The 18574-nt window shown below is 41.4% G+C and overlaps 1 protein-coding gene across 11 annotated transcripts in view; it reads left to right on the forward strand.

Moving 5' to 3' along the window:
• Positions 1-18574, forward strand: part of DTNB (dystrobrevin beta) — a 420990-nt gene that overhangs the window by 131308 nt on the left and 271108 nt on the right. For 10 of the 11 annotated variants that reach the window (XR_004538818.1, XR_004538816.1, XR_004538817.1 and 7 more), the window contains one exon: positions 1687-1811. Coding sequence is in view for 8 of the 11 variants with exons in the window: in XM_033938255.1 (XP_033794146.1) it covers positions 1687-1811 (125 nt within the window). In the remaining 3 variants the exon portion in view is untranslated. The remainder of the gene's footprint in view (positions 1-1686; positions 1812-18574) is intronic. The other variant, XM_033938256.1, reaches the window with a different exon arrangement.

The following is an 18574-nucleotide window of genomic DNA, read 5'->3' on the forward strand; positions in this document are numbered from 1 at the left end:
GGTGGGCGGGGTGGGAGGGGCACCACGAAGTGCTTCAAGCAACACCTGTAGTGCCCCTGTCACGTCACGGATGTGTCGGACGGACTCCTCAGCACAGTCGTTAATGTTCTCCACCCATGCTAAGATGGTGTAAAGATCATTAAGCGAATTCAGCTTTACAAAATTTTGAGAATTCATAAAACAAACATATCATGCAAAACAAACACAAATAAATGATTACTTAGAAATAATGAAACTTAGCATTTGACAGATGGATCGGATGAATAGACACTGCAGGCATCAGACTATGGGCATTTCATTATGACCCCAATGCAAACACCCACTATGCCCATTTACCTTCCACTATTACAGATCTCACATTCCCTAATGAATGTGTCTGGTAACGGGACAAAACACCTGGGTCAAAAACTGAGAACTATCCCAAAATCTGCAGCCTGGAACTGGGTAACCTGGCCACCCTGTTACTTTGATTTATTAAACTCTTGTTCAAATATGAGAATGACACAGGAACTAAATTTCACCATCCTGTCCCTATGAGTTATGTTGCTGTCCTTGTCCCTCTCCCATTCCTATCATCTCTGCTTTAACAGTGTCAGGTCAAGACCATGCCAGGACAAAGGCTGCGCGCAGACAACAGCTCAGCGCAGTGGCACCTGAGTTGCTGGCGCTGAGTTGTCTTGCGCTGAGTTGTCTTGCGCTCAGTTGCTGGCGCTCAGTTGTCTTGCGCTCAGTTGCCTTGCGCTCAGTTGTCTTGCGCTCAGTTGCTGGCGCTGAGTTGTCTTGCGCTCAGTTGCTGGCGCTGAGTTGTCTTGCGCTCAGTTGTCTTGCGCTCAGTTGCTGGCGCTGAGTTGTCTTGCGCTCAGTGATGACGTGTTCACGTGCTGTACGTGCGCATGTCCTTTGATTGGCAAGCGGCCTCTAGTGGTGTGCTGAATTGTCATGGCGCTGAGTTATCTTGCGCGAAATTGTCTTGCGCTGAGTTGTCGCTGCGCTCAATTGTCTAGCGCGCAAATGTCTTACGCTGAATTGTCTTGGCGCTTAGTTGTCTTGCGCTGAATTGTCTTAGCGCTGATTTGTCTGCGCGATTTTGTCTGCGCGCGATTGTCTTGCGCGTTTTTGACCTGTCACCAGATTATCCAGCTAAGAACCTAATATTTCATTGTTTACTGTTAATCCTCATTATTATCATTGCAAAGAATGGAATATGTACTAACATGAATGAGTTCATGGTAAGATAATACATCTTAATGGTAGTTCACATTGATAACTATACCCCTAGGTGGCATGAAATCTTGACATTTTTTTTCTCACTGGCTGATGGCTATTGGTATGCATGCTGAAGAGAAGAAGTTAAAAGATTGAACTTAAAAAAAAAAAAATAGTAGCAGAGAAATAGGAACAGTTGTCTTAGTGAGGGGTAGAACTTTAAATCAAATCCATTCTGTAGGATGCAAAGTTTGTTAAACTGTATGCATTTTAAAATAAAAACTCAACACATTCAGAAGAATTAAATATTTGTTTAAACAATTTTTCACTGCTTCAAAGCTTTACTGTTATTATTCTTGTAAATATTTTAGCTGCCACTAATAATGTACTTTAAACTCATAAATGATTATAGTTCATGTTGAAGATTGATATTAAATACTGATTCATAAATTATCACTTTCTTTTGTCTGACTTGTGAAGAAGTCACCTGCAAAGAAGTTAAGTCATGCTATCAGTAAGTCGCTTGGCTGTGTTCCTTCCAGAGAACCATCTCGTCCCTTGTTTCCTGAGTACCCAGAGAAACAACTTGATCTAGCTCATATAGTGTAAGTACTGTCATCCATGTGCTTCTCATCAAGGATCTGAACTTAGAAACTGCTAAGTGCCTTTGACTTATTTTTAAAGTTCTCAACTGATTTTCAGCGCATCAGAGGAAAGGTCCAGTCTGTTTTGAGGCTGCCTCCTGCTGACTGGCTGTGCTCGGGGAGGGAAGAAACGAGGGTGTTTGCAGCTCTGGACCACCGCCTGCTTCTGCCACTTTGGGGCTTGAGGGAGGGAGGAGGGCTTTGTGACTCAGGACCGCTGGTGCTTCAGGGTGGGAGGGGAGGGGAATTGAGAGCATGTTAGACAAGGTTTCTAACACACTCTCAATTAACCAGAAAAAGTTAACCGGTATCCACCAATCCACATGGGTTATGGATAACTGAGATTCTACTATATTAATTATTGGGGTTTAAACTGAGCTGACTGTTATCTGTAGCAGTATCTCACAAACTTTATGGCTGATGGCACACTAAATCCAGTGCCCCGGCCTCAAGGCATCCGGAAGTGCGGACATCAAGGTGATGACATCATGTACATGCGTGATGTCATCACAGCAACATCCACGCATTCGTGGAGGCCCATCTGGCTGCAACACGCTTCGGTGGAGAGATCCTGGAGGTGCTGGGAGAGGAAGAGAAACGCCAGCCAGGAGGAGAGTCATCTGTGCTGGCTGACTTCCTACAGTCCTGTAGGCAGTCAACCGGTGTGGACATCTCTCCTTCTTGCCAGTGTGTCCTGGCATACCTGAAATCTCAGGTGGCACACAGTTTGCGATACACTGATCTATAGTGTGGTGCAACTTCTTTGTTTTTCTAACCTAGTTCCCCCGCCCCCTATAAAAAAAACAAAACAAAAACTCCAAAAGCTTTCCCTCTTTTTCTGCCTAGCTCTTATCTGTACTGTATATTAGAGGGGATACAGTATATACTCGAATATAAGTCAATCCGAATATAAGTTGAGACCCCCTTTCCCCCCCCCAAAAAAGAGGAAAATGGTTGACTCGAATATAAGTCGGGTGACTTAATATTCAAGTGTCCTGTCCTGTCAGGGTCTGTACTCAGCCCCCTCCCTGCCAAGCTCTGCACCCAGCCCCCTTCCCTCCATCCCTCCCCTGTCAGGCACTGCACCCAGCACCCTTCCTTTCTCCCCTCCCCTCCCCTGTCAGGCTCTGCACCCAGAATCCTTCCTCCTCTCCCCTGTCAAGCTCTGCACCCAGCACCCTTCCATCCTCCCCTCCCCTGTCAGGCTCTGCACCCTTCCTTCCTCTGTCAGACTCTGCACTCTCCCTCCCAGGCTCTGCCATCTGTCCCCCCCTCCCTGCCCTATCTTCATACCTCTGCCGATCTGGTGGAGGTGCAGCAGGTTCTCTGCCGATCGTGTAGTCGGTTAGCAGCGGGGCAGGAGTTTGGAAAGCTTGCTCCTGCCCGCTGCACCTCCACCAGATCAGCAGAGGTATGATAGGGCAGGGAGGAGGAAGGGGCAGAGCCTGGCAGTGGCGGCCTTAAAAAATTCTGGGAGGGGGCATTGACCCAAATATAAACCAGGACCCCCATTATTGGGCCAATTTTTTGGCCCCAAAATCCCAGTTTATATTTGAGTATATACGGTAATCTCTTCAAACTGACTCTTGTCTTTCATTCTGCTACCTTTCATGCTGGTGGCAAGATTTATTTTACATTGCTAGACCTAGACTAGAAAGTAGCTATAAGGTTTAATGTACAGTTGAGATTATAGCACAGAAACTGCTAGCTAGATTTGTTGAGGATATTTAGAATTAAAAAATAAAAGGGAAAAAAGGTAGATTCCAGCAGAATTTGTATTTCCAGTGCAATAGGTGAGACATTTTAGACGGATGGGTTATTTCTGCTAGGCAGAAGGAATCCACTCCAGATTTTTCACTCTGCCTCTGTTGTACTTCACTAGGTTCTCTAGCTCCACCTACAGTTCTTTCCTTCTGCCTGTGTGCCTGCAGGAGTGTTTGTTCTGTTCTCCCCATTTTATTATTTTTAATTCAATGTAAGTTCATCTCTTTTCGGGTAATTTGCTGTTTGGAGTGAATTTGAAGCTCTGCCTGCTTGGGAATTCACAGACTTCGGTCTGTAGCTGACAGATTGATCCCACTGAGTACCTGTTAGCCAGCCTGCATAGTTTTCTCTGGAGCTCAGAAAGACATGGGGGAAGCCACTGCTTGCCTTGGATCGGTAGCATGGAATATTGCTACTCCTTGGGTTTTGGCCAGGTACTAGTGACCTGGATTGGCCACAGTGAGAATAGCCTATTGGGCTGGATGGACCATTGATCTGACACAGTAAGGCTGTTCTTATCTTCCTATGTCCCTTTGTGGTCTCACCTACTGTTAAGAAGGGGTCGAGCACAGGCTGATGGGTGCACTTAGGAGGCTCAGTGGTGTCTCGCAGGATGCCAGCTGCATCTTTGCACCTCTGCCTGTCCCAGTGTGCATCCGTTGGTCTGCAGGGGTGGAGGTATGGTCAAGCATAGGAGTCTGAATGTCAGCCTGAAGATTTGATTTGCACAGGCATTCCCATCATTGTGGCAGTGACTTTCTCATCCAGCTATTGTGAGATAACTGAAAGCAGGCTACAGCACAGATCCTGTCGGGTCACAGTGAGTACACAGGCAGACAGCCTGTGAGAGGAATTTGGGGAGTTTGGAAAATAGGGGTTTTGAATGTTTTCTGATGTTACCCTGTGTTCCCCCTCCTGAAAAATCCTAAAATTGCTGTTTTTGAGGGGCGTGGCTTAGCACGCACACAAAATGGTTGTGTGATCGCAGCGCTCCTCTTACCTGGGCAACCGTTGAATAAATAAAGATTTCCTTTTAAACTGTTTTCGGCTGAAAACATCGGAGAGGACAGCGGGAGCATGGCGAGCACCCGACAGAGTAAGAGTGAAACCGGAGGGGCTGTGAAAAGGTAGAAGCAGGATCAAATTACCTCGAATAAGGTTCCGCTTCCTGCTGATGTATCGGAGGAGTTAAGCAAAGCTGAAGTTATGGGGGAACTGAGGCAAATCAAACAAATGCTGACAGAGACTGTGAGTAATATGGCAGAACTGAAGGAAGAAATCCTGAATATACACAGACAAATGGAAGTAGCTAATAAAAGAACAACAGAGTTAGAAGTTAAAATGGAGAGCTTAGAATGTGAAGGAAAAAGATGCAAAAATGACAGTTTGGAAATAATTCAATTGAAAAGTCAGCTGGAAGATTATGAAAACCGTGGAAGAAGAAAGAATATAAAACTTTTTGGAATACAGGAAAATTTGGAAGGGAAAAATGCAATACAGTTTTTAGAAAATTTAGATTATTGCAGTTGGATTTCAAACAGCCTTTGGAAATAGAACGGGCACACAGGATTCCAATAAAGAGTCTGGAAAATCAAAGGAGACCAAGACCATTAATATTCAAGATGTTAAGATACCAGCAAGCAATAGAAATTTTAAATGCTGCCAAAAAAGATAAAAACTTAAACTATAAAGGATCCAAAATATGGTTTTTACCAGACTTTGCTAAAAATACAGCAAATATTAGGAAGAAATTCCTTGATCTGAGATCTCAATTAAAGGAAAAAGGATATAAGTATGGGTTATATTACCCAGCAAAAATGAGGGTATCTTGTGGGGATAAATCTTTGTATTTTGTTGATCCGGAAAAACTAAAGACCTTTCTTTCAAAATCAGAACCTATGTCATTTTAGCACAATGGGTGTTGAAATGAAGGGATAAATACTAAGACTGGATTGGTGGATATTGAACAAAAAATTAAATATAAAGAACTATGGGACGTTTGTTTGTTGGGAAAAGAAGAATATGCAACAAAGAACAGGAAATAAAAATGAACAAGTGAAAAAGAAAATAAAAGAATGTAAAGAAGAATGTAGAAAGAAGGATAGACTGGAAAGACATTAAAGTGAAGTTATTAGACTGAACTTTTAGGAGACTGAAAGATGGATGGTTGGAGTAAAGAATGAACAAGAAGGATTAAAGGACTGGACAAATTAACACAAAAGGAAAAGTGAAGACTGAATAGGAAAATAAATAGATGTGAAGAAGAAGAAAGCAGGACTGATAGACTAAAAGGATATTATATATATAAAAAAAAAAATGAATGACAATTGGCAGTCAAAAGTCTTTAAGAGTGGATGGATGGAGATAAGAAATAAATATGAAAGTTCAGTTTATTTAATAAGTCAGAAAAGGAGAAAGTAAAGAATGAAAGGACAATAAGGAAAAGATTGCAGAATGGACTAATGATAGAAAGGACAAGTTATATGATATTTAAATGCAAGTAAAGGAAAGGAAAATGAATAATATAAAAGAAAGATACATAAGAATTTATTGGTAGCTGAAGGAATGTAAAGATTGATGTTGTGATAATATAGTTTTAAAAAGATTAGATTTAATTTGGAGAAGAGGAAATATAAAAAGGGGGAAAAAAATTATTTTGAAAATGAAATACAAATGTTTAAATACAAATAGGGGATAAAAACTTATAAAATTGAAGTTTTTTTTTTTTTAACAGAAATATATGAAGAGATGGATATTTGTTGGATATTTAAAGGAGGATAGGAGAAGATGGATTAGATAATATAAGATATAGGAAAATGATACTTTTTATTAAATATATGACTATGATAGAATTTTCTTGAATGAAATAAAATGTTGGGGGAATGAATTAGAGATTGGTGAAATGATAAAAATGCATTAATGGAATGTTAGGAAATAAATATGGTTATGTGACTAAAAGTTAAATAATAGATAGAGGAATTAATTACTTTAAAATGGAAAAAAAAAAGGTTTTATGATTAGAAGAGAGATATAATTAGATATATTGTGGAGAGGTAATGAGTTTGTCTCAATAAAGGATAAAGGGGTTATTAATAAATATTGGTTGCCTGGGGGGAGGGGGGAAATTGGGATTACTGTCCTTAAGCAGTCATTATATTGGGATGGGAGGGGTGGGAAGAAGGTGGGTATTAAAGATATTACTAGAATGATTTAGGAAAAGATTAATAAGGGATTGGGTAATTTGGAGGTAAGAATGTGTGCCATGGGGAGAAGTTTTTTAGATCTTAGTTATGGAAGAAGGGAAGAGGAAGATTATGATAAGGAGTATAAAATATATTATGTCTTTTAAGATATTTTCTATTAATGTCAATGGCCTGAATCATGTAATCAAAAGGAAAAAGGTATTATCATTTTTAAAGAAGCAAAACGCGGATGTTTATTGTCTGCAGGAGACCCATCTTAATATAAAGGAATCACAGAAACTAACGGGTGGGTGGGTGAAAGAATGTTTTTTTGCTCCAGCAGAGGGTAAAAAAGCAGGAGTAGCAGTTCTTATAAATAAAAGTGTATGGCCAATTTTAAGATAGTAAATTCGGACCCACATGGAAGATGGCTACATGTTGATATAAGTATGGGAAATAATGCCCTGATGTTGTTCAATATATATGCCCCTAATTCGAATCAATCAGAATTCTTTAAAAAATTGCAGAGTATGTTGTTACCACTGGCTGCTTCTAATTTAGTGGTGGCTGGAGATTTTAATGCTGTAATGGATCCATTAATGGATAAAAAACCAGGTAAAAGTATAAAATCTTTAGGTTTAGATAATTTGGTTCAATCATGTGATTTGAAGGATATATGGCGTATTCTTCATTTTAATGATCAGGAATTTTCATTTTGTTCACAGGTTCATAAATCATTTTCAAGAATAGATTATATTTTTATTTCATCACATAAGGTGCAGCAAGTGATTAAGGCTTCCATTGATCCCATTATCATTTCGGATCATGCGGGAGTATGGATAGATTTACAATTAGATCAATTAGAAAATAGAAGACCTCTTTGGAGATTTGATAATGCATTGCTTGTGGATGAAAAATTTTTGGAAAATTTTAAAACACAAATTAGTGATTTCTTTCAAATTAATTTAGTGGAAGATACATCTATTGAAAATGTATGGGACGCTTTTAAAGCGACTATGAGAGGTCATATTATATCATATTCGGCTTTTGTTAGGAAACAGATTAAAAAACAGTATATAGAGTTAGAAAATGAAATTAAAATACTAGAAACTAAATTGGTAAGCAAATGGGAACATGATGTATTACAAGCTCTTTTGAAAGCAAAAGGTAAATATAACGAATTAGCTTCAAAAATGATAAGAAGAGACTTGTTTTCCAAACAGACAATGTATTATGGAAATTCTAATAAGGCGGGAAGATTATTGGCAAATTATCTTAAAGCAAAAAAAAGAAGAACTAACATTAATGGGATAAAAGATGATAATGGTATAATAACCAATCAAATGGATATAATTTTAAAGCAATTTCTAAATTTTATAAGGACCTGTATTCTTCCGAGCCTTATTTGGAGAGGCAAAAAGATGGTAAAAATTTTTTAGATTTAATTATTGGACCTAAGGTTCCTGATCATATAAAACGGAGTTTAGATGAACCTATATCATTAAAAGAATTAGAAACAGCGTTGAGATCTCTTAGAGTTGGATCCGCACCAGGTGGTGATGGTTATACAGTAGAATTTTATAAAACATTTCAAAATGTCCTTTCCCCATATTTACTAAATTTATATCAGACACAACTTATAAAAGGTGATATTAAAGGTACTATGGCTGAATCAATAGTAATTGTTTTGCCTAAACCAAATAAAGATCCTACTTTGGTTTCAAACTACAGGCCTATATCTTTAATAAATGTGGATAATAAACTTTTGGTGAAAATTTTGGCTTTGAGATTAGCCAAAGCTCTCCCACATATAATAGACACGCATCAGACGGGTTTCGTTGCTAAAAGACATTCCTCAACTCTAGATTATTGTTTCATATGTTAAATTTATCAAAAAAAAATGGATGAACCGGCTTTTACAGTTTCCTTGGATGCAGAAAAAGCGTTTGATAGGGTAGAATGGAATTTTATGTATCAGGCTTTAGAATGGTTTGGTATAGGTTCTGGATTTATACAAATGGTAAAAACATTGTATAGCTTCCCGATTGCAAGATTAAATATTAATAATATGATATCTGATGGTTTTCAATTGCAGAGGGGAGTTAGACAAGGTTGTCCTTTATCTCCTTTGTTATTTGATGTTGTATTAGAACCCTTATTGTTAGCAATACAGCAAGCAAGGGGGATACAGGGTATTCCATATTCTGATATGGAATATAAAATTTCGGCTTATGCGGATGATATTTTACTTTATTTGAGGAATCCAGAGTCTACCTTATCTTGTCTATTGGAATTAATTGATATGTTTGGCAAATTTTCAGGTTATAAAATTAATTGGAGTAAGTCTGAACTTATACCTTTAAATATTCATTGTGTAAAAGGATTATTTGACACTTTTCCGTTCATATGGAAAGAAGAAGGATTTAAATATCTTGGCATTCAAGTTAAAAATACAATTGAAGATACAGTAAAAGAAAATGAAAAATTTGTATTGAAAAGAGTTACAGAGTTATGTGAGCAATGGAATCCGTTACATCTTTCTTGGTGGGGGAGAGTTCAAACTATTAAAATGATGATCTTGCCTGTAGTTTGCTACCAAATGAGTATGATACCTATTTATTTTCAGGGGTCCTTTTATAAAAAGCTTAATAGCATTTTAACGAAATTTCTTTGGCTTGGTAAAACGCATAGAATAGCTTTGGTATCTTTGCAAAAATCAATTAAGGAGGGAGGGGTAAATTTTCCAAATTTTTATAGGTACCATCAAGCCTATATTTTACGTCAGGGTATGTATTGGATCCTCCCAGAACTGATAGATAATGCACCGGATTGGTTATATTTGGAATGGCGCCTTATGTTTCCCCTAAATTTAGTTCATCTTCCAAGTATCAACATGCCTAGAAGATACAGAGAAAATAAGATATTAATGGATACTTGGAAAACGTTGAGGTTTATTAGTAAATTAACACCTGTCCCAATAAACAAGTCAACTAATCAGTCTTTATGGATAAACTCCAAGATTAAAATTGGCGGAGCTCAAATCCTTTGGAAGGACTGGATTATTGCAGGCATTAGATCTCTGAATGATGTTATTTCGGAAGGTAAACTGCTAGAATTTTCACAATTGCAACATAGATTTGGTCTTAGTAAAAAACAAAGTTTTAAATGGTTGCAATTGAAGCAGGCCATTCAGGTTGGGTTCCCTGAATGGAAAACATTGAATAATCAATATAGTTTAGAGTTCTTATGCTTCCAAGCAGACTTCCTAGGGCATCAAGCTGCATTGTGGTATAAATTAATATCTGGATATTTGAATAAAAAACCAAAAAATGGTCTAAGAGACATTTGGAGCATTGAGATTAAGCATCAAATTACTGCATCTCAATGGCCACTAATTTGGTCTTGGAGAATGAGATGTACAGTGTCAGCATCTATGAGACAAACTTGGTTCTTTTTATTACATAGAGCATTTTGGACCCCTACACGTTTGCAAAAATTAGATAGTTCTAAGTCCAATAAATGCTGGCACTGTAATCTGGAACCTGGGACGTTGGATCATTTACTGTATCATTGTCCCTACATTAAAAGTTTTTGGAATGCAATTTGGCCACAAATTAATAAATTGATGGAAAATCATGTAGCAATATCATATGATACAGTGTTATTTGGAATGATGATGAGAAAAAAAAGTCAAATTTCACCAGAAAATAACAAGCTTTTACTAGTCATGACAGGGGTTGCCATTCAGCATATATCCAATAACTGGAAGAATCATAGTAACCTTAATTATACATTTTGGTGGAATACAATTTGTCATATATTCAAAATGGAAAGAGTAATAGCAATACAAAGAGGGACATATCAGTGTTCCCTCTAAGCGGGCGGGTGTTGTGAGCAAACTTTTTTCACTGTGAGCTAAAAATATCGGGCGCCAGCAAGTTATGAGCCAAATAAATATGTTGTCAAAGTTGCTGATACATGAGGACGAGGTATTCAAAGGAATTTTAGGCCTACACGCTAAATTAAATAACGTTAAATAATATTTTTAAGAACACAAAACAACGCATTAATTCTTGAAAGTACAAAATTCTTTATTTTTTTTTTTTTTTTACCAGAAAAACTCAAATTTATTTTAAAACAGTCTACAGAAATTGTAGGGATGAAATGATATCTTAATAAATGTTTTACAACAAATGTAGTTATGTCTGTTACATCCATATGTGTAAACTGTAAATTAAAAACAGTCCAGAAGACAATACGTTTGATGCTTTCAATTTCTAGACAATCTATCAATTCCAGCTTCTACACAAAAGTATAAATACATTAAAACAAAATATTGAAAACCATTTTATTGGGCACAAAGTTTGCCTTCAGTGAGAAGAGTTCACTCAATATGTTGTAGAATAATTGTTGTGAAACTGGAATGGAATCAATTCTTCACTCAAGTTAGATATCATCAATATCTTCATCATCATCCCCAATATCATCAAACTGGATTTCATCGTCATCACCGGGGCCAAATGTGTCCGTTTCATTGATTTTAGCATGTTCTGGAAGTTCTCCATAGGCTTTTAGGCTCCAAAATTCTTTATTAAGATTGTTCTCTTCTGCCTTTTTCTGATTTCCAAAAATTGTAAACACTGTCTATGTTTACATTATTTCCTGTGGCTAAATAAAGTTTGATTCTAATTAGGCATTCCAAATGTTCTACTCTTAACTTATTACGAGTCTTTGTCTTTATAGCATTCATCAAGCTAAATCCTCTCTCACAATCGGCACTTGAAGCCTGAAAGGTGCCACACACGTCTAATAGAGCATTTAGTCCACTGAACTGTTTATGCTGCTGAGCAAAATTGTACATTTCCTGAAGCGTTTGTATAGCTCCTGCTTTTACTTTTTCAGCAATAATATATTTGAACTCCGAATATTCTGAAATAAGCTGCCTTTTGAAACAATGTTCATCATCTTTGTTCATTAACAGAAAATAACGGTTAGATAATCGTGAAAATTGTTCGTTTCCAAATGTAAATTCCTCTAAGTTGGACGGATTTGAGATACAGTCTTTGTCGAAAACACGCCAGTCCTCTAATTCATTGTCAGGAAATCTTTTGTCCATATGATCACAAGTTTGTGTAATAAATGTAAGAATATGATCTGTTTTAATTACAGAATTACAAGATGAAATTAGAGTTTCAACATTTTCATTGAAATGTGGTTTTTCTCCCAGATATTGAGATCTGAGTTTCCTTAATTTGGCTTTAGTGAACTGGAATGCATCCAAAGGTGCCAAACAACTCTTCTGAAGAAGCTTACACAGTGATCCAAGCTCCTCAAGAACATCGCAGAGAATAAATAGCGCAACTTTAAATTCCAGATTACTCAATTTAGTCAGGCAGTATTTGTGCATGGGATCATTGTCTTCTTCCACCTGTTCTTGACAATATTCTAACAGGATGTCATAATTTCTAACCACTGCACTTACAGCAAAGTGCCGAGACAGCCACCTAACATCATGTATAGCTTTAAATGAAATGACATCTGAGTCTGCAGCATTAGCAATATCCTCCAGTTTGGCTTTTCGTACGCTCGATCTACTGAAAATCGTATACACGGTGCATATTAGAGTTTCGATCTCTTTCATGAATGGGATCGTTTTCCATGCATCGTCTATGCCTAGATCTTCGCGGTGAGCTACACAGTGTTGCTCTAGAAGATGAGGAACTGATTGACGTAACTTTGCAGCTACACCATTATGCTTCCCAAGCATGACTGATGCTCCATCGGACGTGAACATGACCATACGACTGAAATCTAAATCGTTCTCACTATAAAACTGCTTTATAGCATCAACTATAGCTGTGCTGTCACAAGCAGTTAGATGTTTGATGCCAGCAAAAACTGTCTCATGAATGTTGCTGCCACTTCTTCTAAATTTAATGTATATTATGAGCATTTTCGAAACAGAAATATCAGTACTTTCATCAATTATTAGGGTATGAAAAGGAGACCTCCGGATTTCTGTAAATGTTTCCCGTTTAACAATGGCATTTATGCATTCAAGGAACTCGAAAGCATAGTTTTTGCTTCTCCAGCTATCAGGTATTTTTACGTATTTAGCCATGTGATTGTGAATTTCCTGGACGGATAGCATGGACGAATTCAACTTTACCGCTAGCAATATATTATCAATTAAAATGTTAACTTCCTCTGGACTTGATTTATATCTCTGTGCGTATTCGATTCTGTTGTTCCGACTATCGGGAGTTTCTTTCAAGAAATTCATTAGAAAACCTCGGCTTTGATTGTGAAGCTTTTGAACCGCTTCTAAATGAGAATTATGATTCAGATGACGCTTTAAATAATCAATTTTCCACTCAGACCAAGTCTTCCCTGTGCTCCATTCTCCGTTAACACCTGCTTTTCGGCATAGGGAGCAAATTAATGCGTTGTCCGTGTCGCTATATTCGAATATTTCTTTCATCGCCACTGTTTTCCGTCCACTCGCGTGCGGCAACGTGGTGTCAACCAAAAACTCGGTCAGCCATTCCTTCTTAAATTGGCTGCGCTTTTTCTTTGTGCTGCTACCAAACTCTTCATTCTCTTTACGCTTCGACATTTTCGAATGGATGTAAAAATTATTTGACTGAATCTATGGAAGATCGCAAAAGAAAGTTTATGCACACGCTTCAAACGATCGAAACTTGAAAAGAACTTGCTTCATGCATGTATAGATAAACAATGGCGCTCGTGCGGCCTCAGTTTTGTAGCGCATTACTAATTTACTAGTAGTAGTACCGTGTTTCCCCGATGATAAGGCAGGGCCATCAAATAAGACAGCCCCCCCTTTTTAGACAAAAATATAAAATAAGGCACCCCCGCAAATAAGCCACCCACCGATACCTGCGCTTACCCGAATCGAGTGGTACGGTGGGTGACTTCATGTGGTGCCTAGTGCAGGAAATCACTCGCGTCTGCTCTGACCGCCTCTTCCTGCACGAAGTCGGGCCTTATCCAATCAGGAGCTGCATGTCAAAGCAGCTCCTGATTGAATAAGACCCGGCTTCTTGCAAGAAGAGGCGGTCGGAGTGTACGCGAGTCCGGCTGCCTCTCCTTGTTGGCGAGCTGAGCGGACCGTCGGGATCGACCCCCCGCACCCCCTAGGTACGCCTCTGCAAGTCTTGCCTTGCCCGGATTTGCCGCTCTCTTCCGGTGTTACTCCCCCCCCCCCCACCCGACTCTCCTCTCGCCGCCCTGCCATCTGCCGTACGCCTCTTCCGATCGCCCCCCTCCCTGCTCGCACCCGGGATCCGGAAGGTTCGCCCCCCACATTTCGCCCCCAGCAATTCGCCCCTCACATTTCGCCCCCCACATTTCGCCCCCAGGTATGTTTCGCCCCCACACATTTCGCCCCCACACATTTCGCCCCCCGGATGTTTTGCCCCCACACATTTCGCCCCCGCACATTTCGCCCCCGCACATTTCGCCCCTGAGCCCTGCAGCCCTGAAATCAACCTGCTCTCTGCCTCCCCCAACTCTCTCTCTGGCTCCCCGGCTCTCCAGTGCATCGCGCCCTGCCCGGGGCCGGAGCAGGGCGGCTGGGAGACAGCGACGCGGCCGCCAGGGTCGGAAACCCCAATCCCCCCTCCCACACAGCCGGGCCGCCCAGGGAGGGGAAGACAGCGACGCGGCCGCCAGGGTCGGAAACCCCAATCCCCCCTCCCACACAGCCGGGCCAGGGTCGGAAACCCCAATCCCCCCTCCCACACAGCCGGGCCAGGGTCGGAAACCCCAATCCCCCCTCCCACACAGCCGGGCCGCCCAGGGTCGGAAACCCCAATCCCCCCTCCCACACAGCCGGGCCGCCCAGGGAGGGGAAGACAGCGACGCGGCCGCCAGGGTCGGAAACCCCAATCCCCCCTCCCACACAGCCGGGCCGCCCAGGGAGGGGAAGACAGCGACGCGGCCGCCAGGGTCGGAAACCCCAATCCCCCCTCCCACACAGCCGGGCCAGGGTCGGAAACCCCAATCCCCCCTCCCACACAGCCGGGCCGCCCAGGGTCGGAAACCCCAATCCCCCCTCCCACACAGCCGGGCCGCCCAGGGAGGGGAAGGACTCCAGCCACGCTGAGCAGATGAGACGGCGGCAGCCACACCACCGGGGGCGAAACATACCTGGGGGCGAAATGTGAGGGGCGAATTGCTGGGGGCGAAATGTGGGGGGCGAAACTTCCGTGAACCCTCGCACCCCCACCCCGACGTCCGATTCCTCCCCCAGCCTCCCCTTACCTTTGCGACGCTTGTGTGCGCTGTGACGAGAAACTTGTGCACTGCGATGTAATATTTTGTGCGCCAGCGCACGCCAGCACAGCTTAGCGGGAACACTGGACATATCCTAAATTTATAAAAATATGGGGACCATTGACAAAGTATTGTACTGAATGAATAGTAGGATTTATCTTCTTTTCTTCTTTTTCTTGTCTTATTTATGGCACACATGGAGGGGGGTAGTGAAAATAATTTTACATAGCATGTTATGATATGGTATACAATATGTATAAGGTGATTGAAAAGTACTTGAAGGGTGGGGGGTGGGAGAGGGGATAAAAAAATTTGTTCAGAATATTATGTAATAGATATAAAAGTGATATTGTGTATTCATTAGTTGTAACTCAATATTTTGTATACTTCATGTAAAATATGAAAATGAATAAAGAATTATATAAAAAAATAAAATTGCTGTTTTTGGAGTTTGGGAAGTGTGAAAAATATCACGATTTTGGTGTGAATTTCTTGACGGTGGCCATTATGGATGTTTAGCTATCTTTTTTTCATAAGCTCCCTTCTTCAAAACTGCAAATTTTGCCTGGAAGCTTGCTGGAGTTCTTGGGCTTTCCTCTTGTGGATTCTTGCCAGGATTGTGCAAATTTAGTATTTTTGGAGCATTCTTGCACCATGTGCCGCATGGCACAGCTTGGGGGGGGGCAGCTTAGCCTCTCCCCTGCTGATGCAGGACACCAAATGCTCAGCTAGACCGGTGAGGTGGCCTTTGTTGCTTTCGTGGCTCGGCATGGCTGGTACTTCCATTTGCCAGGCTGCGGACCCTACGTAGCCTCAGAATTGCATATTTAAGTTGCCTTAGGGTGACTCAGCCCCAGGAGCCAGACATGTTTTCTGACGTTATGATATTTTTGTGGTCTGAATCTCAGAACCAGTGTTCTCACCCTATGCAGTCCCAATCCGCCTCCACGGTGTCTCTAAGTGGCATTGTTCCTTTGGACACGTCTTCAAATCAGTATGCTGCAGCTTTTGTGCTGCCTGACTCTGATCGGGGGAATCCTGATGTGGATGACTCGCTTGCTGATCCCTTATTTGCAGATGCAGCTCTTCATGGAGCGGGAGATTAGGGACTCTGTGCTGGATCTGTGTATCCATCTGGGGTTTTGAAGCCTAGGGATGTTTCTATGGTCCTGCGCTTATTGAAGTCTGTGGTTTTGCCAGACCTTATTTCTGAATTTTTTCAGGAGTTCTCTTTGGTCACTTAGCTGGCTCCATCCACTTCTTCCTGGCTTTGTGGTGTGTGCTTGCAGTTTGCCATCTTTCCCTGGTACCCTGACATGAGTGTTCAGGTCTCAGAGCAGATTCTCTGAAGGGTGCTTTGAAAATTGCTACATCTATGTCACGCTTGTATCCCCTGGCACAGGAGTGTCAGCAGCTTTGGGTCACTCCAGGGTGGATTTTTTGGTGGCACAGGTGACAACACACCTCTCTCCCCAGTGAGGGTAGTGTAATGTTAAAGGATATGGAGGACTGCCATGTAGATATGGTCCTCAGGAAATTCTTGGACACAACTGCTTTAAGCATTAAAGCTGCTTCGGTGATGTCTTTTGTCGCACACCCCTGTCTTCTTTGACTGCACACACTGGAGAGTGAGGCAGTGGTTCCCCCTCCTCAACTTCTTTTGACTGCGACAGATTATATGGCTGATGCATTGTATGACATTATGGCTTCTTCAGTTGAGGATCTGAATCCAGAAGCAAGAGGCTCGATGCTCTGGGGCAGCCGTGACTCCAGGAGATTTCTCCTTGGCTGATGTCAATGGATGGCCGGGTCATTCAATGGATCGCGGCCCTTTTGGGCCGCATCATTCTGGTGGTTCCAGCTTGGCCTTGCAAACCGTGGTACGCAAATGTGCTGTGTCTGCACAGTAGTTGCAGCCTTTGACTGAGCGACCATCTGGACCTCCTCCCACTGAGTCCAGTATCCATGGAGGATGCAGATCACTTTGCTCTTACGGCATAGCCCTTGGAAGCGCAGCATAGAGCACACAGGATATTCTGTTATGGTTGTTGATACTCTTCTCAAGTTTAAGAAGTCATCCACTAAGGCGTGGAAGGCCTTCCAACATGGTTGCACCCAGGACCAGGTGGACTCTTATTCAGCACTGATCTCGCTGATTCTCACCTTTCTTTAGGTTGGAGGATAAAGGCCTCACTGTGGCTTCTCTTGAATCTAGGTAACCAGGCTCTCTTGTTGGCGCATCATCCTGCTGTCACTAGATTTCTAAAGTGGACTCTTCGTGTCAGACCGCTGGTTAACCACTCTTTCCCTTCCGGGGCTTTCTAACCTTACCAAGGCTTGTTTGAGCCCTCTCAAGATGTTTCCCTCTTGGACATGACGCTCCAGAACGTTTTTCAAGTTTCAAGTTTAAGTTTCAAGTTTATTAGGTTTTTATATACCGCCTATCAAGGTTATCTAAGCGGTTTTACAATCAGGTACTCAAGCATTTTCCCTTTTCTGGTTGCCTTACCTTTGTCGAGATGTGTGTTGGAACTACAGGCTCTGTCTTGCAGAGAACTGTTCATCCGTATTTCAGAGGTTGGAGTTTCACTTTGGACAGTTCCTTCCTTCCTGCCAAAGGTGGTTTTGGCTTTCCATGTTAATCAGGAAGTATGTATGCCTGCCTTTCAGCCTATTGGTTTCAGGATACATGATCGAATGCTGAAGAAACTGGATGTGCACAGAGTTCACCTGCATTATCTAGTGGTCACTATCAAGTTTTGTTTCTCTACCATTTCTTTGTGCTGACTCATTCAGTTAGGTGGGGGCCATGATTTCCTAGATGGATTCATAGCCATTTTGTCAGCCTACATTCTTTCTGGAAAACAGTCTTCTACTTGTCAAGGCGCATTCTACCAGGAGTGTGGCTTCTTTGTGGGCTGCAGCTTGAGCTGTCTCCCATGAGGAGATTTGCAGAGCAGCAACATGGTCTTCTCTTCACACATTTGCCAAGTTTTACAGCAGTGAATGTGGCGGCAGGAAATAACTCTGTCTTTGGGTCCTTGGTGTTCAGGGCCAGCGCATCAACCTGCCCTAGCTATTTGGTGGCCTGCTTTTGTACGTCCCATCTGTCTAGAACGTCTCACCTATTACACTGGAAAAAGAAATTATGTAATTACCCTGGTAAGCTCTTTTCCAGTAGATAGGTGAGACATTCTAGACCCCTGCCCAGTCCTTACTGTGCCTGTCTACTATTTTACTCTGTTTATGCTTCTTCAAACTGATTCTTTGATGCTCTATAGCCCATGGGGGCTGGGAAGAATTTGTATATATGTTTCAGCTTTATATGGGAGCGGTTTATAATAATAATAATAATTTATTTCTTATATACCGCCAAAGCCATAGTAGTTCGAGGCGGTTTACAATGAAGAAGGACTGGAAAATCAGCGAAATGTTACATTGGTACAATCAGAGAAACTAGGTATTGGAGAAAATGGTACA

The sequence above is a fragment of the Geotrypetes seraphini genome, chromosome 3, assembly GCF_902459505.1.
Source record: "Geotrypetes seraphini chromosome 3, aGeoSer1.1, whole genome shotgun sequence".
Lineage (NCBI taxonomy): Eukaryota > Metazoa > Chordata > Amphibia > Gymnophiona > Dermophiidae > Geotrypetes > Geotrypetes seraphini.